This window comes from Stegostoma tigrinum, chromosome 7 (assembly GCF_030684315.1).
Source record: "Stegostoma tigrinum isolate sSteTig4 chromosome 7, sSteTig4.hap1, whole genome shotgun sequence".
NCBI lineage: Eukaryota > Metazoa > Chordata > Chondrichthyes > Orectolobiformes > Stegostomatidae > Stegostoma > Stegostoma tigrinum.
Genome location: NC_081360.1, coordinates 7,859,245 through 7,886,784, shown reverse-complemented (window position 1 = coordinate 7,886,784; position 27,540 = coordinate 7,859,245). Strand labels below are relative to the sequence as shown.

The 27,540-nt window shown below is 41.7% G+C and overlaps 1 protein-coding gene across 1 annotated transcript; it reads left to right on the top strand.

Moving 5' to 3' along the window:
• Window positions 1-428: 428 nt before the first annotated feature.
• On the top strand, window positions 429-27,540 carry LOC125454274 (T-cell-specific surface glycoprotein CD28 homolog). The gene is made up of 4 exons (XM_048534882.2): window positions 429-525; window positions 16,524-16,898; window positions 18,954-19,057; window positions 25,794-27,540. Exons 1-4 carry the CDS (start codon window positions 462-464, stop codon window positions 25,908-25,910), a joined length of 660 nt encoding a protein of 219 aa, XP_048390839.1. The 5' UTR covers window positions 429-461; the 3' UTR covers window positions 25,911-27,540.

Genomic DNA, 27,540 nt, shown 5'->3' with positions numbered 1-27,540 from the left:
ATAATAAAATGTGAGGCTGGATGAACACAGCAGGCCAAGCAGCATCTCAGGAGCACAAAAGCTGACGTTTCGGTTGCTGCCACTGTTTCAGTTTAGCAAAAGGAGTCCTTTACCCACAGTGCAGCCACCATCTGTGGTGCCAACATCTGGAGAGGTGGGCACAGTGGGATGGAAACAAAACAATAGCACTAGACTAAAAAGATAATTCTGTTCAGTGTCAATAGTTTCAGCAAGAGAGTGAAAGGGAGCAATAAACATGAAAGACTGTAGGAGGGAGAAAGGGAAATCGGAGACTTATTGTCAGTACTTCTAGTGCAGATATAATCATGTAACTTTCCCCAGCCCCACCCCTTCACTGCCACAAACCATTTCCTATTACACAGCATCATATAAATAATAGGTTCTAAATTCTTAAGTGCTATTTACAACATATGTAGTGCAATACCGACAGCATCAAACTCATGGCAACTCTCCGAAAATTATTGTTAGTTTTTCTTTGGATCTACACAATGCAAAGGCTGAATGGTAAGAATGTCATTTGGTTGTGGATTATTGTTAATAAGGTACAAAGAATATCTGAAAGATTTGGGTAGGCAAAGTGAGTGCGCAGCTATTTGGCAGATAGAACGGGTAAATGTGAGGTCGTCCAATTTGACTGGAAGAATAGAAAAGCAGAATTTCTTTTGTTTTAAAATGGACAGAGATTGCAGAATGCTGAGGGATCTGGATGTCCTTGTATATGAATCACAAAAAAGGTTAGCACTCATACAGTCAGTAATTAGGAAGGCAATGTAATGTTGGTGGAAAAATGTACCAAAATCTTTCTACAACTGTACAGGGTATTAATGAGATCACACAGCAAACGTGTCCAGCTTTAGTCTCTTAAGGAGGGATATACTTGCATTGAATAAAATTCTGAGTAGTTCTCTGGGCTGTTTCCTGGAATGGGGATAATGGAGATGACGATGAATTTCTTCTCTCAGAAAGTTGTTGGTGTTTGGAATTCTGGGATGGGAGGACAGATTTGCCTCTATATCTTGAACTGTAAGGAGCCAAGACTCCTATTTCTTATAACTTGGCAATGGACTCCAGTTGGAGATATGTGTGCATGGACTTTGGATAAGGAGAGGAAAGAGCCCACTTCTGATGAATAGGAGTTTGCACAAAAACAGGATGCTGGAAAATTGTGTAATGACAACAGAAAGAAACAGCATTTTTGATGTTATCGGGATGTCTCAAAGCATTGTCAAAGGGCACATGTTGCGCCAAGGTGTGAGATGGTCGTTCCACAGCTTAGAGATGACCATTAGACAGTCCAAGAGAACCAGACAATTAGTACAAGAGTCTTCTTAGATGATCTCATTCGCAAGTCGGCTTTCCACTTTGGATATGGGTGAGGCTAATGATTCCTCAGAGGAGTGCAGATAGAACCAAGTCTGAATAGGGGATTCTTTATGGGAACAGACTGGTAGCCGTAAACATGACTCCAGGATGGTATCTGAGATAATGGGAACTGCAGATGCTGGAGAATCATAGATAACAAAGTGTGGAGCTGGATGAACACAGCAGGCCAAGCAGCATCTTAGGAGCACTGTTGCCTCCCCGAGACTGGCTTTAGGAAATTCTCCTGGGATGGATGAACAGTCAGAGACCATGGTCCACATTGATACCAAGGACTTGGGGATGAAAGCCTTGAAGAAGATTTCATGGGAGCCAGGATGGAGTCTGAAAAGCAAACTTCCAAAGCAGTAATCTCAAATTTACTCTCAGTTTCTCATGCTAGTGAACATAGCAACAGGAGAGTTCCTCAAATGAATAAGTGGCTGGAAAACTGGTGTTTGAGGGACCTGTGCACTTTGGATGGGTTGTATCTTGGTAGGACCAGACTAACATTCTCACAAGGAGATTTGCTAGTGCAGTTGGGAAGGATATAAACTTGTTTGGCAGTGGGTGGAACCCTAAGAGGGGCCTCAGACTTAAGGACTGCAAAACTAGTAAAAGAGGAGAGTTGTAACTAAACAAAGAAAACAGATGGAGTAGTGGTAAACATTGAATACAAATAGAATGGAGAATAATTTTTAAAAGGCTGAATTGAAGTTTGTCAATCTGAATGCATGAAGTAGTCGCAAATAGGCTGATGGTTTAAAAGCAGAATTTGAAGTAAATGAAATGTAATAACTTCTATTGCAGAATTGTGGCCACAGAGTGACTGAGAATCAAATATTAGGTTTATTCTCCTTTTAGGAGGGATGAACAGAAACAGAGGTGTTTTAGCCCTCTGAATAAAGGATAACATCAGTATATTAGTAAAAGAGAATCTTCACTTGAAGAATCAAGAAGTAGAATCAGTGAAAATTGAAACAGCAAAGGGTAGCAAACATTGATAAGAGTTGATTATAGAACACAAAAACTTAGTGTTCCAGAAACCATCAGGCACACACTCCAGGAATTCATCTTCTGCATCATAGTGCTGACATTGTTAACCCAGTCTATAAACAACTGTATTACCAATGTTACATTTATATATAATTTCCTGATATATGAAGTATTCAACATTAATACTAAGGTTTGTTGAGAAATCAAATAGGACTCAGACTATTTTGGATTTGGTGTGTAATGAGAAAGGACTAATTAATAATCATACTGTAAAGAGGCCTTCGGCAAATAGTATCATGTAATATGATAGAATTTTACATGAAGATTGAATGAGTCATATTTCATCCTGAAACTAATGTCTTAAATTTGAGCAAATGAAAGTGAGGAGCAAGTTGGCTAGGGCGAATTTGGAAAATCACAAATAGTTCACAAACAGACAGGCATATTTAGTATTTATATAAATATTACAAGGTTTATACTAATTAAACACTCCCCTAATGTATAAAGAGAAAGATAAGTCAGTCACAGTTCATGAAAGATATTAATTTTGCATTAGGTCGAAGGAAGTGGCTTATAATGATACCACAAGTAGTGGAAGGTCTGAGGATTAGGAACAATTTATGATGCAACATAGGAGGACCCAGAAACTGATAACAAAAAGGAAACAAGATATGAAGACCAAGGTAGTGAGGAACATAAAGGTGAACTATGAAAATTCATATTGATATGTGAAAGGAAAACGATTAGCAAGGATAAATGTGGGCCCATTACAGATGGGAACAGGAGAATTTTTATTGGACAGCAGGAAAATGGTAGAGAAACTGAACACTTCACAGAAGAAGATACAGAAAATCTCCCAGAAATACTAAGCACCTGAGGGACTTCTGTAACTGAAGAGTTAAAAGAAATTACTGAAGAGATATTGCTTGAAAAAAATAGCTGGATTGAGGGTCGTAAATCTCATTGACCAGATTAGATTAGCTGCATCACAAAGTGTTGAAGGAAGTAGCAACAGAGATAGTGAATGCTGTGTTGTTTATCTTTCATAATTCTGGCAGGACTTTGATAGGGCCCTGGGAAGTGTTGTCAAACAGAGAGGCATAGGGGTGCAGGTACATAGCTCTTGGAAATTTGTGTCATAAGTAGACTGGATGCTTAAGGAGGTGTTTGGCGTGCTTGCCTTCATTGCAGAATCTTGTCAATTGCCTTAATAAAGTCTATGTAGACAAAATCTACCACTCTGCTCTCATCTATCTCCTTGGTCACATCCTCAAAAAACTCAATCAAGTTTGTGAGATTTCCCACACACAGTCATGCTGACTATCCCTAATCAATCCTTGCCTCTCCAAATGCATGTAAAGCCTAACTCTCAGAATTCCCTCCAACAACATACCCACCACTGGCACAAGACTCACCAGTCTTTGGTTTCCAGGCTTCTCCTTACAGCCTTTCTTGAATAAAGGCACAAAATTTGGATTCAGAGAGGTTTCAAGATGACTTGAACAGGTTAATTGAGTGGTCTAGAATATGCCAGATTGGATATACTATATATAGATTGTAAGCTATTGACTTTGACAGAAAAAAAAGAGCAAAATTATTCTTATGTGATGAGAGATTGAGAATTATGGGTATCCAGAAAGACCCAGGTGTCTATGAGTTACTAAAAGTTAGCGTACAGGCACAGCAATCAATTAAAAAAGCAAATAGTATTTTGCCAGGTTAATCCCTTGGATGGTAGGATTCTTATATAAGATGTTGAGAAATCTATATTTTACTTCTCACGTTTTGAAGAGTGAGAGGTGGCTCCATTGAAATTTACGAATTTCATAAAGGACATGACAAGTTTGATATAGATAGGATTTTTTAAAATCATAAAGTCAGAGTTTTACAGCACAGAAACAGACCCTTCAGTCCATCTCATCCATGCTGACCTGATATCTTAAATTAATATAGTCCCATTAGCCAGCATTTGACCTATATCCCCGTATACCTTCCTATTCATGTACCCATCCATATGCCGTTCAAATGTTATAATTGTACCAGCCTTCACTACTTTCTCTGGCAGCTCATTCTATATATACACCACTCTCTGCGTGAAAAAGTTACTCCTTTGGTCCCTTTTAAATCATTCCCTTCTCACCTTACACCTGTGCCCTCTGGATTTGAACTCCTCTAGCTTAGGAAAAAGACCTAGGCCAATCATCCTATTCCTAAACCTTTAGAAGGTCACCCCTCAGCCTTCGACTCCAGGGAAAATAGACCCAGCCTATTAGGCCTCTCCCTAAAGCTCAAACATTCTAATCCCGGCAAAATCCTTCTAAATCTGTTCTGCACCCTTTCAAGTTTAACAAAATCTTTCCTATAGTACCGCACCCAGAATTGAATGTAATATCCCAAAAGTGGCCTAAGTAATGTCCTGTACAGATACCACATGACATCCCAACTCTAATACTCAATGCACTGACCAATAAAGGCAAGTGTCAAAATGCCTTCTTCACCACCAAGTCTACCTTTGACCCCATCTTCAAGGAACCATGAACCTGCACCCCAAGGTTTCTTTGTTCAACAACAATCCCCAGGACCTTGCCATTAGGTGTATAAGTCCTGTCCCAATTACCCTTCCCAAAATGCAGCACCTCACATTTATCTCGATTAAATGCCATCTGTCACTCCTTGGCTCATCTGATCAGGGTCCCATCGTACTCTGAGGTAGCCTTCTTCACTGTCCACAATACCTCCAATTTTCCCGGGCGGGTAGCTTTAGAACCAGGTGAAACAATCTCAAGATAAGGAGCGGATCATTTAAGACTGAGGTGAAAGATTTCATCATTTAAGGGGGCGGTAATGCAAATTTCTGAAGGTTTTTTTTAGTGCTATCTTGAGGCACAGCGGCAGAGTCCCTACACCTGAACCAGGAAACCTGGGTTTGACTCCCATCTGCTCCAGAGGTGTGTAATAACGTCTCTGAAGAGGTTGATCAGAAAAATAGTTTAAACATTTTTAAGAAATCAAGTTCTCTATCCAAGGCATTGTGGAAGCTCTATAATTGAGCAGGTTCAAGGCAGAAATTAATTGATTTTTGGAGATTAATAACATTAAGGGATATGAGGATAGTGCAGGAAAATAACATTGAAGAGATGATCATCCATGAATTTGAATAGTGGGTATGCTGTATGGGCTGAATAGTCTATGCCTGTTGCTATGTTTCTTTGTTTCCATTGCTTGGACGATTGAAGGGGAAGTGAAATTACAAAAGCTAAAAAAAACTCTAAAAACTCCAGAAAAGAAAATGTCAGTATTTCAACCATTTGATGAGAGTTGAAAAGCTACAGAGATCCCTTCTCATTGATAACATGGAGACAAGCAGAAGAAGGTTCAATCTAAGCGTACTTGGATGACGGATGTTACAATTGCAAAGTATATTGAATATGAAGATGGTTCAGGACAGATGAGCATGTCTCTATGGCAAACTATACAAGCATAGCAGGTTAGAATCTGGAATACTCTGACAGAAAGGCAGAGGCATGTTTAATTATAACTTTTACAAGGTGATTGTGTTTACCCCTCAGCATTTGACTCTCCAGGGAAAATAGCCCCAAGCCTATTCAGCCTCTCCCTAAACTTCCAACATTCTAATCCTGACAAAATCCTTGTAAATCTCTTCTGTACCCTTTCAAGTTTAACAAAATCTTTCCTACAGTACAGCAACCAGAATTGAATGCAATATTCCAAAAGTGGCCTAAGTAATGTCCTGTAGACATGAGAATACTGTTAGAATCTGGAATGCACTGACAGAAAGGCAGAGGCATGTTTAATTATAACTTTTACAAGATGATTGGAAGGAGAAAAGTACAAGGCTGGGGAGAAAAAGCAAGGGTGTGGGGTGAATTAAATTGCTCGTGCTAAGATTTATCAAGGCTGAATGACCTCCACTGTGCTGTAGCCATTCTATGATTCAAAAGGGAAGAAAGTATACAATAGGCACTAACGGATCAAACAAAGTTAGGAAGAACTTTTTTTTTTTACACAGAGGGTGGTGAGAATATGAATTTGAAGCGTTGATATGTTTAGGATGATGCTTACGAGAGAGAAGGGATTAGAGAAATACAAGTTCAGAGTTCGAAGAGGTCATGCAAGTCGGAAGAAATTAGTGAGGAATGTAAACCCAAGCCGGGGCCAAATGGACTATCTCTGTGCTGTGGATTTGATGTTATTGCCTACGCTGAGGCAAATAGTGGAGAGGGGGTGAGACTGCTAGCATTGAAATTGATCTCACAATGATAGAAGAGAGTGATAATGGTAGATGCATTTATGGGAGGTGTTTCAGATCCCATTCATTAAAGTACCCCACTGAACAAATCTATTTTATAATTTTCTATGGCAAGTGTGTAATCATTTATGATGTTATTGCAAAAGGATTGCAGGCTTGCTCGGAAGGAGCTCAAAAGTGGACTGAGGAGGGCCAGGAGGGGGCACAAAAAAGGCTTGGCAGGAAGGATTAGGGAGAACCTGAAGGCATTTTACTCATACGTGAGGAATAAGAGAATGATCAGGGAGAAGGTAGGGCCAATCAGGGATAGCGTAGGGAACTTGTGTGTGGAGTCTGAACAGATAAGGGAAGCCCTAAATGAGTTTTTTGCTACGGTTTTCACTAAGGAAAGGGACCTTGTTGTGAATGAGAACTTTGAGGAGCAGGAAAAAAACAGATTGAAATTGAGGAAGTTGATGTGCTGGAAATTTTAGCAAACATTAAGATTGATAAGTCCCCAGGGCCAGACCAGATTTATCCTTGTTCCGGGAAGCGAGAAAGGAGGTTGCTAAGCCACTGGCAAAGATCTTTGCTTCCTCACTCTCCACGGGAGTCGTACCGGAAGATTGGAGGGAGGCAAATGTTGTTCCTCTTTTCAAGAAAGGGAATAGGGAAATCCCTGGAAATTACAGACCAGTCAGTCTTACGTTTGTGGTCAGCAAGGTTTTGGAAAGAATTCTGAGGGATAGGATTTATGACTATTTGGAAAAGCATAGCATGATTAAAGGGAGTCAGCATGGCTTTGAGGGGGTCAGGTCATGCCTCACAAATCTTATTGAGTTCTTTGAGGAAGTCACAAGACAGGTTGATGAGGATCGAACAGTGGATGTGGTGTACATGGACTTCAGCAAGGCATTTGATAAGGTTCCCCACGGCAGGCTCATTCATAAAGTCAGGAGATATGGGATACAGGGTGATGTGGCTGTCTGGATTCAGAATTGGTTGGCTGACAGGAGGCAGAGAGTGGTTGTAGATGGTAAGTATTCTGCCTGGAGGTCAGTGCTGAGTGGTGTCCTGCAGGGCTCTGTTCTTGGGCCTCTGCTCTTTGCAGTTTTTATAAATGACTTGGATGAGGAGGTTGAGCGGTGGGTTAGTATGTTTGCTGATGACACAAAGGTTGGAGGTGCTGTTGATAGTATCGAGGGCTATTGCAGGCTTCAGCGAGACATTGACAATATGCAGAGCTGGGCTGAGAAATGGCAGATGGAGTTCAACCTGGATAAATGCGAGGTGATGCATTTTGGAAGGTCGAACTTAAATGCTGAATATAGGATGAAAGGCAGGATTCTCGGCAGTGTGGAGCAACGGCGGGAACTTGGTGTTCAAGTGCATAGCTCCCTCAAAGTTGACACCCAAGTGGATAAGGCTGTTAAGAAAGCATATGGTGTTTTGGTTTTCATTAACAGGGGGATCGAGTTTAAGAGCCATGAGGTCATGCTGCAGCTCTACAAAACCCTGGTGAGACCACACTTGGAATATTGTGTCCAGTTCTGGTCGCCCTATTATAGGAATGATGTGGAGGCTTTGGAGAGGGTGCAAAGGAGGTTTACCAGGATGCTGCCTAGACTGGAGGGCTTGTCTTACGAGGAGAGGTTGACTGAGCTTGGACCTTTCTCTCTGGAGAGAAGGAGGAAGAGAGGTGACCTGATCGAGGTGTACAAGGTAATGAGAGGCATGGATAGAGTCGATAGCCAGAGACTTTTCCCCAGGGCAGGATTGACTGCCACGAAGGGTCATAGTTTTAAGGTGTTAGGAGGAAGGTATAGAGGAGACGTCAGAGGGAGGTTCTTCACCCAGAGAGTTGAGAGTGCATGGAATAGTTTGCCAGTGGTAGTCGTGGAAGCGAAGTCATTAGTGACATTTAAGCGACTGCTGGACATGCACATGAACAGCAGTGAATTGAGAGGAATGTAGGTTTGGTTATTTTATTTTTGGATTAGGATTATTCCACTGCACAACATCGTGGGCCGAAGGGCCTGTATTGTGCTGTACTTTTCTATGTTCTGTGTAATGTTTGATGTGTCTGTTTTAAATTTTAATCCTTGCTGTTTAATAGGTCAGATTAGCCTTGTTTCAACAGGCCAGGTTATGAACAGATTCAAAAATAACAATTTTGCTGCCCCTGAAAATCCCAGGATTTCCTGGAGCACATTATAGACAATGATCTGCTTTTTGACGCTAGTCACTGTTGTGATGGTTTATCTTTTACCTTTTACCTTTTACCTTTTGCAGTAAGATAAAGAAACATTGCTATCCCATGAATGAATGAGCAAAGTTAGAAAGTGGGTCACTCTCTAGAGTGTCAGCAGCTAAACTGAGTTGCTGATTTATGTGGAATCTTTCCCCAACCCCTCCGGAAGAGGCAAACGATAAACAAAGATCACAATCTGTAAAATTATTGCTGTATCGTTTCCGTGTTAAGTGATAAATTACATCATATCAGATGTCGATTATATTCCATCAACCCTTGTTTTAACTGAGTAATCTATGATTTACCTCACTCCTCACTCATTGTCAGGAATGCTTCAGACGCAAAAGCTACTGATGGTAAGTGATAAACCATGATGTAAGACTTGACTACACTGAAACCCTGTTCACATGCTGAACCAGCGTCAATTTTACTGTTGTTTTAAGTGTGACCAAGAACTGAAATAACAAATTGCAGAAAAAACGTGTGACCAAGTGATGGTTGTGAACAACATCCGTGACCACAGGTTGGAGGAGTCACAGTCGTAGTTCAATAAAGCTTAGCAAAGCCTGTAACACATTGAAAATCCCGATTCCCTTGTGAGGCTAGCCAATAAATATTCAACAGTTATTTAAATGTGAGAGACAGGACAACAATGCAGTACTCACACAAATCCAGCTACCAACCAGAGTTAGGGGAAGGACATGGCTCAATGGCTAATCGTCTTGTCTTCTGAGTAGAAGGATGAGAGTTCAAATACAATTCCAGAGATTTGAGTACAAAATCTAGGTTGAAACAGGACTGTTGTACTATTCTGTCGGCAGCTCCATTTACCCACTCAGGTCGATGTCAAAAATCCCATAGTATTATGCAGAAAGAACATTTACTTTTTATCATTGCCAAAAAGGAAATTATCTGTTCTAGAGTCAAACAGACCGTGTGGCCCAACTCATCCACGCTTACCAGCAGTCCTAAAAGGAACTAGTCCCATTTGCCTACATTTGGCCCATATCCCTCTAAACCTTTCCCATCCATGTACTTGCGTAAATGTCTTTTAGATGTTGCAATTATACTCATCTCTACCACTTCCTCTGGCAGCTTGTTCTATATGTGCACCACCCTCTATGTGGAAAAAGTTGCTCCTCGGGTCCCTTTTAAATCTTTCCCCTCACACCTTAAACCAATGCCCTCTAGTTTTAGACTCTCTTGCTTTAGTCTGCAGACCTTTGCTATTCACCTTTTCTATGCCCCTCATGATTTTATAACGTCACCCCTCAGCCTCCAACATTCCAGAAAAAATAGCCCCAGACTCTCCTTATACAAGCCCTCCTCTCTCAGTAATGTCCTGTAAATCTTTTTCACAGACCTCTTTGAAAGGCCTTGGTCTGTCTAAAATGGCCAATATCCTGTTGATATTGGATACCTACAATGATACTATTTCAAAAGCAATTCACTCTGTGTCTATTTCAGGGTGATTTTGCAAGAACTGCATGAATCCAAGTATTTTTGTTTAATATAATACTGTATTATATTGTGATAATACAAGAGATTAAACTATGTTTATAAAATTATGAGCTGCATTTGTAATTAAATTTCAAAGTTTCAAACTCTACTTGTTTGACACAAACAACATACAGACTTACTTTTGCGGAGGCCGGTCCTAGTGTATTAGCAAGCCTTAAACAATTTAGATGGTACTGTAAATGTGATCCCTCTAATTCAGAATGTCTGAACATCTGGAAACTAGATGCCTGTGTCCATATCCTACCACTGAGACAATTATAGATGAGGCCTCTTGGCCATCTATAACTACGTCCCAGTCCTGGTCATTCGTGTGTTTGTTGTAAAATATCCTATGCCACTATTTCATATTGAACAAAGAACAAGAACAAAGAAAATTACAGCACAGGATCAGGCCCTTCGGCCCTCCAAGCCTGCACCGATCGAGATTCTCTGTGTAACCTGTCATCTATTTTCTAAGCGTCTGTGTTCATTTGCTCCCTGCCCATCCATGTATCTGTCCAAATATATCTTATAAGACGCTAACGTGTCTGCGTCTACCACCTCCGCTGGCAACGCGTTCCAGGCACCCACCACCTTCTGTGTAAAGAACTTTCCACGCATATCTCCCTTAAACTTTCCTCCTCTCACTTTGAACTCATGACCCCTAGTAATTGAGTCCCCCACTCTGGGAAAAAGCTTCTTGCTATCCACCCTGTCTATACCCCTCATGATTTTGCAGACCTCAAATCAGGTCCCCCCCTCAATCTCCGTCTTTCTAATGAAAATAATCCTAATCTACTCAATTTCTCTTCATAGCTAACACCCTCCATACCAGGCAACATCCTGGTGAACCTCCTCTGCACCCTCTCCAAAGCATCCACATCCTTTTGGTAATGTGGCAACTAGAACTATACACAGTACTCCAAATGTGGCTGAAACAAAGTCCTATACAACTTCAACATGACCTGCCAACTCTTGTACTCAATACCCCGTCCAATGAAGGAAAGCATGCCATATGCCTTCTTGACCACCCTGTTGACCTGCATTGTCACCTTCAGGGAACAATGGACCTGAATACCTAGATCTCTCTGTTCATCAATTTTCCCTAGGACTTTTCCATTTACTGTATAGTTCGCCCTTGAATTTGATCTTCCAAAATGCATCACCTCGCATTTGCCCAGATTGAACTTCATCTGCCATTTATCTGCCCAGCTCTCCAGTCTATCTATATTCTGCTGTAATCTCTGACAGTCCCCTTCACTATCTGCTACTCCACCAATCTTAGTGTCATCTGCAAACTTGCTGATCAGACCACCTACACCTTCCTCCAAATCATTTACATATATCACAAACAACAGTGGTCCCAGCACAGATCCCTGTGGAACACCACTGGCCACAGGTCTCCAATTTGAGAAACTCCCTTCTACTACTATTCTGTCTCCTGTTGCCTAGCCAGTTTTTTTATCCATCTAGCTAGCACACCCTGGACCCCATGTGACTTCACTTTCTCCATCAGCCTGCCATGGGGAATCTTATCAAATGCCTTACTGAAGTCCATGTATATGACCTCCATAGCCTTTCCCTCATCAATCAACTTTGTCACATCCTCAAAGAATTCTATTAAGTTGGTAAGACATGACCTTCCCTGCACAAACCCATGTTGCCTATCACTGATAAGCCCATTTTCTTCCAAATGGGAATAGATCCTATCCCTCAATATCTTCTCCAGTAGCTTCCCTACCACTGACGTCAGGCTCACCGGTCAATAATTACCTGGATTATCCTTGCTACCCTGCTTAAACAAGGGGACAACATTAGCAAGTCTCCAGTTCTCCAGGACCTCACCCGTGTCGAAGGATGCTGCAAAGATATCTGTTAAGGCCCCGGCTATTTCCTCTCTCGCTTCCCTCAATAACCTGGGATAGATCCCATCCGAACCTGGGGACTTGTCCACCTTAATGTCTTTTAGGATACCCAACACTTCCTCCTTCCTTATGTCAACTTGACCTAGAGTAAGCAAACATCTATCCCTAACCTCAACATCTGTCATGTCCCACTCCTTGGTGAATACCAATGCAAAGTACTCGTTAAGAATGTCACCCATTTTCTCTGACTCAGCGCATAACTTTCCTTCTTTGTCCTTAAGTGGGCCAATCCTTTCTCTGGTTACCTTCTTGCTCTTTATATATGAATAAAAGGCTTTGGGATTTTCCTTAACCATGTTTGCCAGCAATATCTCATGTCCTCTCTTAGCCCTCTTAATGCCTCGTTTCAGATTCGCTGTACATTCCCGATATTCTTGCAAAGCTTCGTCTGTCTTCAGTCACCTAGACCTCATGTATGCTTCCTTTTCCTCTTGGATGGTCTCAATTTCATCTGTCATCCATAGTTCCTTAATCTTGCCATTTCTATTCCTCATTTTCACAGGAACATTTCTCTCCTGCACACTAATCAACGTCTCCTTAAAAGCCTCCCACATATCAAATGTGGATTTACCTTCAAACAGTTTCTCCCAATCTACATTCGTCAGATCCTGCCAAATCCTGGTATAGTTGGCCTTCCCCCAATTTAGAACTCTTCCTTTAGGACCACTCCCATCCTTGTCCATGAGTATTGTAAAACTTACGGAATTGTGGTCGCTATTTCCAAAGTAGTCCCCTACTGTAATATCAACCGCCCGGCCGGGTTCATTCCCCAACACCACGTCCAGTATAGCCCCTTCCCGAGTTGGACTACATATGTACTGCTCTAAAAAACCCTCCTGGACACCGTACAAATTCTGCTCCATCTTGACCCCAACACTGAGTGAATCCCAGTCAATGTTGGGAAAATTAAAATCTCCCATCACCAACACCCTGTTTCTCCTACACCTTTCCATTATCTGTTTACATATTTGTACCTTTATCGCACGCTTGCTGTTGGGAGGCCTGTAGTACAGCCCCAACATTGTTACTGCACCCTTCCTATTTCTGAGTTCTACCCGTATTGCCTCACTGCTTGAGTCCTCCATGGGACCCTCCTTCAGTACGGCTGTGATATCATCTTTGACCGGTATTGCAACTCCTCCACCCTTTTTACCTCCCTCTCTATCCTGCCCGAAGCATCAATATCCTGGGACAACTAGTTGCCAATTATGCCCTTGCCTCAACCAAGTCTCAGTAATAGCAATAACATCATACTTCCAGGTACCGATCCAAGCCCTAAGCTCATCTGCCTTATCTACTACACTTCTCACATTAAAACCAATGCACCTCAGACCACCTGTCCCTTTGTGTTCAACATTTGCTCTCCAACTACTATTCCCGTTATTCACACTGACTCCATTGTCTAGTTCCCTACAGGCTTTCGTTACTACCTCTTTTCTGTCCAATATTTGGTTCCCATCCCCCTGCCATATTAGTTTAAACCCTCCCCCACAGCATTAGCAAAAGCACCCCCAAGGACATTGGTTCCAGTCCAGCTCAAGTGTAGACCGTCCAATTTGTAATAGTCCCACCTTCCCCAGAACCGGTTCCATTGCCCCAAAAATCTGAACCCCTCCCTCCTAAACCATCTCTCAAGCCACGCATTCATCCTGGCTATTCTTTCATTTCTGCACTGACTAGCACGTGGCACTGGTAGCAATCCTGAGATTACTACCTTTGAGGTCCTACTTTTTAACTTGGCTCCTAACTCCCTAAATTCTGCTTGGAAGACCTCATCCCATTTTCTGCCTATATCGTTGGTGCCTATATGCACCACGACAACTGGCTATTCACCCTCCCCCTTCAGAGTGTTCTGCAGCTGATCGGAGACATCCCTGACCTGTGCATCCAGGAGGCAACATACCATTCGGGAGTCTCGTTTTCGACCGCAGAACCGCCTATCTACTCCCCTTACAATTGAATCCCCAATGACTATCACCCTTCCACTCTTTTTCCTGCTCTTCTGTACAGCAGAGCCAGCCACGGTGCCATGAACCTGGCTACTGCTGCCTTCCCCTGGTGAGCCATCTCCCCCAACAGTATCCAAAACAGAATACCTGTTTTGGAGGGAGATGACTGCAAGGGACACCTGCATGGCCTTCCTGCTCTTCCTCTGCGTTTTGGTCACCTCTTCGCTTTCTCCCTCAGCAATCCTAATCTGCAGTGTGACCAACTTGCTAAACGTGCTATCCACAACCCCCTCAGCATTGTGTATGCTCCAAAGTGAGTCCATCCGCAGCTCCAGAGCCGTCAGGCAGTCTAACAAGAGCTGCAGCTGGACACAACTTTCTGCACGTGAAGGAGTCAGGGACGTCAGCCCTGTCCCTGAGCTCCCACATTGAGCAAGAGGAGCACAACACGGGTGTGAGATCTCCTGACATTATTAAACTTAACTTCGATAAATGAAAAAGGAACCAAAAAAGTTTTTGGCAATCACACGATATATGTAAAGAAATGTGAAATAGAAAAAGCCTTACCTTATCTACACACCACCGAGTCTCTTTTTTTGGTTAGAGGAGGAGGGTGGGTGGGAGACACTTCACGTGCAGTGTCTCGGGTTCAGCCGCTGCCCAAATAAATTAAGACTGCTCCCGCTCGAGGTAAGCTTTTTAAAGTGGGAAAAAAAATCCTTACCTTCCCGGCAGCCTCCTGGTGCTTTCTCTGTCTCGCTCTCCTCTCGAACAATGGACTTCTTCTAGCTAAATGTATCCCTCAACCATGATGAGAAAAGCAGATTAGGTTATTTTTCTCACAACAGATTGTGTGACCTTGCTTTTTGCAAAGTGGCTGGAACATTTTTTCTGCAATTTGCGATTTCAGTTCTAAAACTTCTCAATTTCTCTTCCCTCTCTCTCTCTTTCTCATTTCTCTTTCGCTCTCTCTGTATTATTCCTGGTGTTGGTATTCTTAGACCAAAGAAGAATGTAATTCCAACTGGAGCCAAGTGCACTAATTTCTTTGAAGGGGGACAAAAAGACTGCAGATGCTGAAATCCAAGGTAGACAAATGAGAGGCTAGAAGAACACAGCAAGCCAGGAGGCATCTGGAGAAAAAGAAAAGTCAACATTTCAGGTTTTACCCTTCTTCAGTCCTGAAGAGCTGAACCATTGACCTCTCCTTTCCTCCAGAAGCTGGCTGGCTTGCTGTGTGGTTCCAACCTCCTGTTTGATTACCTTGCACTAATTTCTTTACTGCTGGGAGGATCTTGGGCTTTGCTTGGTTCTTCTGAATGGCTTGCTCCAGATGTTGCCTGGTACAAGTACCCTGGCGTGGCACCTTTTATGTCAGCAAGACCATTGGAAGTGAGGGATTCGTTTGCACAATACCTTCCACTTGACCTTCAATTTGAAAAGCACTGAAGGATAGGAAGAAATTGAGATGAGCCTTAAGCCGCACAATTTTCCTTTCCTTGATTGGAGACCTATTACTTGTGCCATCGTCCCGGCTGAATTGTCAGGTTGTTAGTATTTATCAGTATTGCATAGAGGGAGTGGAGTTTCTGTATGTTTCTATAGTTTGACAGTACTGAAGGAAATGTTCTACTGCATGGCATTTATTGGGCGGGGGTGGGACAGGGGGAAAATCTATATAGGCCTTTGATATCCCTTCACTCTGGTGTCCCTGTGAAAGAGAACATGAGGTTACACCTGAAAAAGAATTCAAATTAAAACAAAAGGAGTCACTTTGAACTCAATTTTCAACTTGCCACTCATTATAAAAAACAGCTGATTTTGATTCCCAGATCAGAAAAGTGAGTCAGGCAGTTTCTCTACTGGATGGTTGGTATGTGATGCCAATTTTGCTCCCAGACAGTATATTGAAAATTAATCCAGGGCCTGCCCATCTCAAATCATTTCACTTTCCCGACTACATATTGCACGATCTGAAGCCGTTGTATTGAGGGTGATCTTAATGTAACTCACCCCATGTGAAATTGGCAGGACTAAATCAGCTTCTGGTTTCACCAGTAAGTTTTAGCTTTCAAACAGTAAAGCTGAGTGAGGTATGAACCAGATGAGTATAAATTTGGGTAGGATATCAGTCAAGTGGAGAGACAAATAAGTGTAAAAGCAAACAGGAGTGATTGATTATAATGGACATAACAAATTGAATAAGAATGAATGATTATAATACCTCTAACACTTTTGACCAGATGAACAATTTCTCCTTCTATCTTTTTTAGTAGCTGGACTAAGAGTTGACCAACCTATGTCCGTGGAGGTTGAAAGCACTGGTGAGGCCACTCTAGAGTGTACTCACAACTGCAATGAAAACACTGAACTAAAACTAACAATCCTTAAAGGAAGCAATGAAGAAGTGATTTGCATTGGGAGAACAAATTCATCTGTACACCGTGTCAATTCTACAGAAGTCCTGCATTGTCAGATTAACCGGAAACCAGGCAGAGTTTCTGTCACATTATATGGATTTAACTCATCTTTAATTGACAACTATTTCTGCAAGATCGAGAAATTGTACCCACCCCCTTATGAAGGGAAAAAAGGGAGTGGGACCATCATCTTCACCAGCAAAAAGAATTGCCAGAAATGCGAAAGCAGTTATGGATTTGTATAACTTCTGTGTTAACTTGTGTATTTATTAATTTGTTCACACAGATGTATGAGATTGTTTAATTTTAGGCAACTTGTGTTAAAATTCAACACTCCTAGAACAGGTACAACGCAGGGCTAGATAGACAGTTAAGCTCTCTCCGCACCATCCCCATCAAACAGAAAAGTACATCACTGGGTCGTAGAGTCATACAACATGGAAACAGACCTTTCGGTCCAACCAGTCCAAGCCAACCATAAGCCTAAAATAAACTAGTTCCACCTCCCTGTACTTTGCCCATATCTCTCCAAATATATCCTATTTTTGTACTTATCAAAGTGTATTTTAAACATTGTAACTGTAGCTGCATCCACCACTTCCTATGGAAGTTCATTCCACATATGAACCACTCTGTTTTTTTTAAAAAAAGCCTCTCCTGTCTTATAGATTCCGAGCCATATCCTCTGTGTATTATAATTGTAACTATAATAAAACTGTAATAAATTTTAACTAAGCCTGCAACCCCAGGAGCAGCTGGAAGATCCATGCTACCTCCGTGTCCTTTCTAACACTTTCTCCTCTCAACTTAAAAATATTATCCATAGTCTTGAAAAGCCCACCCTAGGGAACAGACACCTGCCATTCACCTTATCTATACCCCTCATGATTTTATAAGCCTCTATAAGATTAATCTTAATGGGGTAGCACAGGGTTAAATATAGAATAAAGCTTTCTCTACACTATCCCATCAAACACTCCCAGGTTAGGGAGAGCACATACACAATAAATCTGCTTCTACACTGTTCCATCCAACAGTCCCAGGGTAGGTATATCACAAGGTTAGATACAGAATAAAACTCACTTTACACTGTCCCAGTCAAACAGTCCCAAAAAGGTATAGCACTGGGTTAGACAGAATATAGCTTCCTCTAAACTGTTGCAACAAACCCAATATCAGAAGAGATCCCAATGTACAAATAGAGTATTTTGGCTTACCCAACATCCCCTCTCCCACCACCTGCTCTCTGATGGCCAACTTCCAAATTAATTATTAAGAAATTAATTGTTAAGAAATTCATAAGCCACTGTTCTTACAGTTACACAGTAGTAATATTTGTGACTTTCATCAGCGCATAACAGTCTAAAACTGATCGGCTGCGTTAAAAATATAAAACCATAAATTTTAGTGACTTTAGCCATAGTTATGTACTTAGTTGGCTGTAAAGTGCTTTGGAAAGTTCAGAGCTTGTGAAAGGCACGATAATGCAAGTATTTCCTTCATTTTGTCACTGGGTTAGATAATGATTGATATGTACCTCAACTTCCTTTGCCAACCTTTGTCCCATAGCCTAAAATAACATTGCATAATCATAAAAAAACTTCCAGCTTTATAATTAAATGGTTCCAGCCATTGGAGTTAGGATGAACTGAATTTTCTCCCTGAAACATTACTTCTTGATTTCACTCCTGAATGGTCTAGCACTAATTTCAAAGCCTGTCCTCCTTTTTTCACCCTGGACTCTTACAGCAAAGGAAATGGCTTTCCCACATTTCCTGTATACAGTACAATACCTGCAATGCAGAAGCAAGCCACTCAGCCTATCCACACCGATTCTCCAAAGAGCATCCCACCTAGACCCAGCCCATCCTTGTAACCCTGCATTTCCCACAGCTAATTCACCTAACATGCACATCTTTGGAACTGTGGGAGGAAACACACACAGACATGGAGAGAATGTGCAAACTCCACACAGACAGTTGCTGAGGGTGGCATTGAACCCAGGTCCCTGGTGCTGTGAGGCAACAGGGCTAATCACTGTGCCAAGCCAAAGGGCCTGTACTGTGCTGTAATGTTCTATGTTCTATGCCACTAATTCAATGAGAATGCTGCAAACTCTACTTTTGAAGACATCTCTGGACATTTTTCAGAATACTAGGTGATGAAATAGATCTGTTTGATAGAAAGGCATGCAGTTATCACAATCTTGATTATATTAACATACCTGACGTTACAGTCTTATATTGCAGTGTTCTTTCAATCATATTTTTTATTGTGTTTCAGGCTTCCAGTTTGTAATGCTCTTGACCATGGGACTTCTCAGTATCCTGACTGTGTTAAGTGTGATCTACAGCACTGTACTGACATTGAAGACATGCAGAGCTAAAGTAAGTGCCTAATGGAACATCACTACCGTTACAGAAAGAAAAAGTATTGAAAAGGAGTGCTTTCAGCACAATGTACACGTTACTATATCTAACTACCATATGAATGACTCAGAACTTTGTCTCCCAATTCTGCTGGCTTTTGATGGCTCCCTGTGTTTGATAAAGTTGCCACGTCATGAAACATTAGGTTCCCTCATTTTGGGACAATTCTTTACATTAACCAATTCTAATCCACTTAGTGTGCCATTCCTCCTTATTTGCTGTTCATAAGGCTGAAGACTTCCCAGAAGCCACTTCTGCTGCACCACAGTCAGAGAGGAAAGCAGAATGATGGAAGATGTCGCCAGTGATGCTATAAAGTGTTTATTCAACAGGGGCCTGTTTACTGATAGTGGATCTACAGGAAGTCAGATTCACTAAGCTCCTGATCTCATTACAGCTTTTATCAAAAGAGCTGAACTCAAAAGGAGATGTTCCAGTGACAACTTTGACATTAAGGCAACCTTTGACCAAGTGCGGCATCAAGGAACCTTTTTTTCCCCTTTATTCTTAATGGGATGAGGGCATCACTGACCAGGCAGCATTTATTGCCCATCCCTAATTGTCCAGAGAGTAGTTCAGAATCAACCACAATCACTGTGGGTCTGGAGTCACATGTAGGCCAGACCAGGTGATGATGACAGTTTCTTTCCCTAAAGGATATTAGTGAACCAGGTGGGTTTTTCCCCAACAATCGACAATGCATTCATGGTCATCATTAGGTTCTTAATTCCAGATAATGTATCAAATTCAAATTCCACCATTTGCCAAAGCAGGATTTGAACCCAGGTCCCCAGAATGTTATCTAGGTCTCTGGATTAACAGTCCAGCAATAATACCACTAGGCCATTGCCTCTCCTGAGTTATACAGGCGCCAATGGAGGGGTATGGGGGATGGGCTTGGTGTTGGAGGTAATTCTCTTTACTATTTGGAGTCACATCAAGAACAAAGGAAGATGGTTGTTGGAGGTCAATTATCTCAGCTCCAGGCCATTCCTTCTGGAGATCCTCAGGGTCGTGTCCTAAGCCCAACCATCTTCAATTGCTTCATCAATGACCTTCTTCACCATAATGTCAGAAGTGTGGATATTCACCGATGACTGCACAATGTTCAGCACCATTCACAACTCCTCAGATACGGAACAATGTTCAAAAGCAATAAGTTCTGGACAATTTCCAGGCTGACAAGTGGCAAATAGTATTCACGACTCAAGTGTGCAAGAGAGAATCCAAGCATCTTCCATTCACATTCAGTGGCATTAACATCACTGAGTTCCCCAGCATCAACATCCCAGAGGTTTCCATTGAACAGAAATAGAACTGGACAAGACATTAAAAGTAGGTCAGTGGCTAGAAATTGTACAGCAAGGAGCTTGCCTCCTGTCTCCTGATGTTTGTCCACAATATGCAAAACATCAAGTCAAGAATGTGATGGAGTACTCTCCACTTGCCTGGATGCTGCAAGGGGTCTCAAGAAACTTCACACCATCCAGGTCAAAAAAAGTCCAGTCGACTGACAGCAATGTGCACCATCCATAAGATGTATTACAGTAACTCACCAAGGCACTTTAACAGCACTTTCCAAACCAGAGACCTTTACCACCTATACAAACAAGGGCAGCAGATATATGGGGACCTGCAAGTTCCTCTAAGTGAAACACCATCCTAACTTGGAACTATATCACCATATGTTCACTGTGACTGGATTGAAATCCCTTTGTAACAGCACTTTGGACATTCCTACACCATATGGACCACAGCAGGTCAAGGAAACAGCTTATAGCCATCACCCCAGAGCCCCATGGAGTGTTCTGACAACATCTCCTAATTTAGATTGATCTTCTGTTTCTACACTCTAGTCACTCAGTACATCTCCCTGACAAATCCCAGGGACGCTGCATACAGAACTTTTCCCCAACGTAGATCCCAGGGACAGTGCACTCGATACATCTCGCCAACATCGAGCCTTGGGACACCATACACAGTACATCCCCAAAACACAGATCCTAGAGGCATTTTACTCAGTACATCTTCCCAACACAGATCCCAGAAGCACCCCACTCAGTGTATGGATCTCTGGAACTCTCCCCATCCATGTATTATCTAGCATGTACCCCAAGGACATGTCATGTCAGGTCCTTCTGGACCCGTATAGTTGATACTTACTATTTTAGTTTGCTTAAGCCATGGATCCTTTTGAAGGATAATATTACTTTTTCCCAGTTGCCGGGTCATAATTAGGGCTTTTTAAAAATTCTCTGTCTTTTCATCTTTTGTGAAAAAGGGCATTAGAATTGACCTGTTTCCAGTTCAGTGGGATCTCCCAGATGCACTGACCCCCTCAAGGTGGCCATCAATCCCTTGTAATTTTCTCCCCACTCTTAATGATAGGTACTAGACATTGGTTTAGATTTGAACATATTTGAGAAGTGTATGGAAGCAATTTTATAACAATGGCTGTGGAGTTTTGGATAGACAAGAGCTGTCATTTACCGTTCATCCACTCCCTAGTTTTTCTGTCATTCAAAGCTGAGATTTACGAACCAATCTCCAAATTCGTCTACCCGACTCATCCTGCCAAATAATTTCTGATCTGGATACAAAGGCATAATGGGAGGACGAAGTGGCACCCAGTGCCACACCCTTCCATGGCATGCTTCTCCACATAAGACTAAGGTACAAGATCAGAAATCTCACCCAAAAAGTCATTTAATAGCTCTCAACTCACCCCGTTTCATTCATGGCAGCAGTGGTGTCAATGGAGTTACAAGTGAAAAGAGAAGTAAGGCAGCAAGTGAAGGAAGAGTGTGAAAGTTGTTGATGTGATTCTAAGCCAGTCAGTGAGACAGAATACCAAATGCACCTTGCTTTGTAGATAAAGTTTATTGACAACTTGGTTATACAGCCCCTTCAACCCCCAGGGTTAAAGATGCTCTATGTATAAACAATTATAATAATAAACCTGATGTTCTTGACCCTAAATGAAGATATTAATAATGTAACAATGTGATTAACCAGACCCTAACAAAGGATATCTCAAACTGGGAGGATTTTCGCCAATCTCCAGTAGAAGTGTGTAGTCATGGCAGCGGAGACATTTTAACAGCGACATGGGCAATTTCAGGTGGCTTTTTTCCCTAACAGTTGTTCTTCTCCCAAACGCTTATGGCAATTAATCATCAAACAAGCTAAAACCATTGTTTTTTGTCCCTATTGAAAAACTCAACTCAACACCATCCCTTTCCTTGGCCACTGCCTAAGATTACACTACTGTTTTGCAACCTTACTACCCTATTTGACTTGAACTAATTGCCATCTCCAGATATGCTCCATCACTACGATCTCTGTGCGAAAATTGCCTATCTTCCACTCTTTACTCCTGTCTAGAGGTTAATAAGAGCGAGGCAATTAAGATAATTCATTTTAGCAGAGAAAAAATACAGAACGGTCGAAAAGCTGACAATGCCCTAGAGGCTGACTATGTACATATTGGGATTTTAAAAGAGATAGCTGTGAAGATAATAGATAAACTGGCTATAATTTTCCAAAATTCCCTAGATTCTAGAACAATCCCAGCAGGTTAGAAGTTAGCAAATGAAACATTGTTAGTCAAGACAGGAAGGAGAGAGAAAACAGGAAACTACAAACTTGTTAACTTTCATTTAGTCATCAAAGTGCTGAAGTCTATTGAAGGAAAAATGCAGCAAATCCTGGAAATTAGTTATTAAGGAAGTTTTGACAAAGCTGCTAGAATATGTCAAAAATGTTTTAAATCATAGAATTCCTATTGTGAAAACAGGCCATTTGGCCCAACAGGTCCACACTGCCTGTCTTAAGAGCATCCCACCCTGACTCATTCCCCTAACTCGGTATTTCCCCATGTCTAACCTAAACATCCCTGGACACAATGGGCAATTTAGCATGGCTAATCAACCTAGCCCACACATCTTTGGACTGTGGGAGGAAACCAGAGCACCCAGCAGAAACCCACTCAGACATGGGGAGAATGTCTTTGTGGAGTTTGCGCAATCACCCAAGGCTGGAATTGAACCCAGATACCTGGTGCTGTGAGGCAGCAGTGCTAACTGCTAAGCCACCCCAAAAGTGAAATGCCATTTGATGAACTTGTTAGCTATTATGAGGATAAAATTAATTAATTAAATAAATAAAGGGGAACTGCCAGATGTATATTCTTGGAATTCCAAAAGACATTTGTTATAAGTTGCTACAAAAACATGTTATGAGCCCAGCTGACGGTAAAACTGGTTGCAGAGTGAAACCTGGCTTGATAGATCATCAGTTTTATTTTTGCACTTTAGTCATTACAGTAGTTGTCCATCACTGAATGTATTTGCAAGAAGCTGCCAAAGTACTTTTAAGTAAGGAGTGTAGGTTTATTAAACAGAAAGAATAATATCAAAAGAATTTGGATAGATCTTATAAATAGGAAGAAGACAAATGTAACCTTACTTCACAATAATATTATTCATAGACATTTAGCCCAGTTCGTTTTTGCTTCTATTTCCCATCTTTAATTTCTTGGTCAACTGACAAGTTTGCAAGCATTTCCTTTCAATAACTTCCTGACAATCACCAGATATCTAGAATATGTCCCTCAGAGGTATACTGACACAAGTTAACTCACTGACGTTTTTCACTAAAATGCACCAACAGCTAAGGTTATTTTCCAGCCTTCTTCATGGCTGCTAAAACAATTTTAGACTTCCTTCCAGCTTTGATATCCTGAAGATTTCTTTCTAGCTCAGACAACCTGGAGCATTTCACAAACTAACTGCACTTCTGCTAATATGAACTTTTTTAAAAAACTTGTTTGTGGGATATGGGCATCAGTGGTTGGGCTGGCAATCCTTGCCAATCCCTAATTGCCTAGCAATCAGGGTTGTGAACCACCCTTTTTAGCTGCTGCAGTTTTTGGAGTAAAGCAAGGCTTATAGTTCTGTTTCAACACTGAAGGAATGGCAATAATATGTCGAAATCAGGATGCCTTGTGGCTCGGATGGAATCTTAAGTGATGTTCCCATCTATCTGCTGCCTTGTCCTTCTAGATGGTGGAGATTGAGAGTCTGGAAGGTGCTGTCTAAAAATTTGGAATTTCTGCAATGCAATCTGCATTGATGGTATATACTTGTTGACACTGTGCATCATTGGTGGAGGAAGTGAATCTTGAAGGTGGTGAAGGAGGTGCCAATTAGCTGGGTTGCTTTAACCTGGATGGTGTCAAGCTTCTTGCATTATTGGCATGACATTCATCCAGGGATGTGGGGAATATTCCATTGTATTTTTGAATTGTGCCTTGTAGATGGTAGACACACTTTGGGGAGCCATTACACACTAACTTATCGTAGCTATTGTATTTCTATGGTTGATCGAGTTCCATTTCTGGTCAATGATAACCCATGATATTGACAATGAGGTTTAAGTAATAGTAATGTTTTTGAATGTCATTGGAAAATGGTTAGATTCTGTCTTGTAGGTGGTGGTCACTGAGGTGCTTATGTGCTATGAATGTAGCTTTTGCCACTTGTCAGCCCAATCCTTAGATATTGCGCAGATCTTGTTACATTTGAACACGGATTGCTTCGGTATCTGAGGAGTTGGCAATAGTGCTGAACATTGCACAAGCATTGGCTATCATCTTCACTTCTGACTTAATGATGAAGGGAAGGCCATTGATGAAACAGCTGAAGTTGGTTGGGACTGGGACACTGCCCTGAGGAACTTCTCTTTGTTGATGTTTCACTGGAATCAATTTGGCCAAGTGGTGTCGACAGCAACTCCTGACTTCATTGGCCCAAAGCACGGATCCCCAGAATGGTGGAAGGGCATTGGCTACAATGATGATAGAGCGGGGACTCTTGGCTGCAGTAGGCTTGGAGTGTGGACTCTTTCAGCAGCAGCAGGTCGTCAACTGCAGTGGTGTCAATTCTGGGAGCAGGAGCTCCTGGCTGCAGTAGGCTTACAGCAAGGACTTTGCAGAAGTCCTGGAGCCATGTTTTGGACTATGGCCATTGAAGCTGAGCTTTACTGAAATCCTTTCTTTTTATTCTCTTGATCTCAAAATGGCGCCAGGTTGTGGCAACAGAACACTTTTCACTGTATCCCTCTAGATATATGTGACAATAAATCATTCATTCATTCTTGCAATGATGTCCAGGGACTGTGACAACTGATATATGTGCCCAATATAATTCATTAAATCTACATTGGCTCCCAGTCCAGTATTACCTCAGCTATGAAATCCTTAACTTTGTGCTCTAACCTCTGCATTGCCTCAGCCTCCCTATATCTCTAATCTTTTCCAGACCTACAACATGCTGAGATCTCTGTGCTCCTCCAGTTCCAGACTTTTAGATAACGCAACTTGGGTAGTTCTGATATTAGCTCTTTGACTTTAAACATTGGAATTCTCTTCTCAAACCTCATGTTGCCTTTCTCTTTTTAGTTCACTTATTCTGTCTCTTAGTTTTAAATTACAGACAATCTTTGTAACCAAGTCAACCCTGCTAATATGTCTGGCAATGTCATGGTGGTGTTTTAGGGGGCATTTCCTTGGGTTGAAGACACAATTCAGATATGGATTGATGTTGAGTACCGAAAAGATATCTTCCAGTTAATTGTTGAATGAACCAGAAGCTATGGCTGGTAATGACCCTAAATATATGCATTTCTTTTACAGAGGGTGACAAAGAAAGAAGAGGACAATTCTGTGTATGAGCAAATGGCTCCCAGCACTGGTGGAGAACAGAGCAGGAGGAACACTGAGTCAGCTACAACTCTTATGCGCAAATACTAAAAGAAAATGTTTATCTAGTTCAGCACAGAACCTTCACCGTATTGGTTGAATTGCTTCAATATTTTCTAACAGCGGAGTTGATGTGGTCTCTGCAGTCTGAAAGCTTCAGAGAAAAGCTGAGTAAAATGGTCAGTGTTACTGCCATGCTACTTTTATTCTCACATCAACAAGTATCAATATGATGTGCAAGTTATTTTTGTATCAATGTTGCATCTAAAGTGCCACTAAAACAGACATTGGAGGAAAGCTTCCAGACAGAGCAAAGAGTGGGTAGTTCATCATTACTGGGGACTTCGTTACATTACTGGACATCTTTTTGAGTGAGGGAGCTTTCTCAAAGGATAGACTAGCCTCTGGCACTGGATTCACAAAGTTTTATATTTAAACCACACCATGTGAAGTTTTGAAATGAATCTTTGAATTCTCATTTGACAGTCCAAAAGGTTTGTTGTTTGTTTACAAACAAGATAATGCTAATGCTATTCCAACACCGTAGAATTCCTACAGCGTAAAAGCAGACCTTTTCGCCCATCGATTTTACACCAAACCTCCAAAGAGCATTCCACCCAGGCCCATCATCTACCCTATCTGGTAACCTTGCGTTCCCCATGGCTAATCCACCGAGGCTGAACATCGCTGGACACTATGGGCAATTTAGCATGGCCAATTCACCTAAATTTCACATCTTTAAAACTGTGGGAGGATACTGACACAGATATAGGGAGATTTGCAAACTCCACACAGTCACCCAAGGGTGGAATTAAACCCAGGTCCCTAGCACTGAGGCAGCAGTGCTAACCACTAACCACCATGCCACCTGTCTCCCCATATCATTTGGCTCTCCCTGAGATAGTAGTCCACATGAATTCCAATACACTCTTTGACCCAATGCCTTCAGGGATTAATTTTTGCTGATTTGAAGGTGAAATCAAATTTGAAGAACTAGTCTTCCTGCAAGCTCACGACAATCCCACTCTCATCTCAGTGTGATAGCTAACTCCCAAGCAGCTCAGCATGCAAGGCAGATAACCTGTGAGCAGTCATTCTCCCTTCCATTTAATGCTTTCATAAGCATTGCTCAAGCAACAGAAAAACAATCCAAACAGAATGCCACACTGAAGCAATTGAGGTTGAGCTACACACAAACAGCTGAGGCAGTGCTACCTTAGGGGAAGATGGTGTTGGCAAAGAATTCATTCCTGGATGTTGTACACATTGATACCCCTCACTGTGCTGTGCCCAGTCTGGCCGCTCAGAATCACTCCGTGATGCTCTGGTGTATCCAAACTGACTGTTTGTTTTGAGAAAAGGTTTGCGATTAAGGTGTTCTTTAGTTCCCAGGTTTGTTCCGGAGAAATATACTTTGTGATGAAAGTGTCTTGTCTTATTTGAATTTGTTCCAGAAAGTGATAATTTTTCAATATATAGCGTCTAATATGTTGGATGGGATTTCTGCGTATGAAAGCCCTGGAACATCTGGCACTTGAAAGATGTCACCCAAACATGTAGACATCATTTGCAGGAAATAGTTTATTTCATTTTCTGAACCTGTAAGATTAAATTTTGGTGACAAGTGCAGTCACGTTAAAAGCAGACACACGGTGGGTGGGTTTCTGTTTTCTGGTCTTGC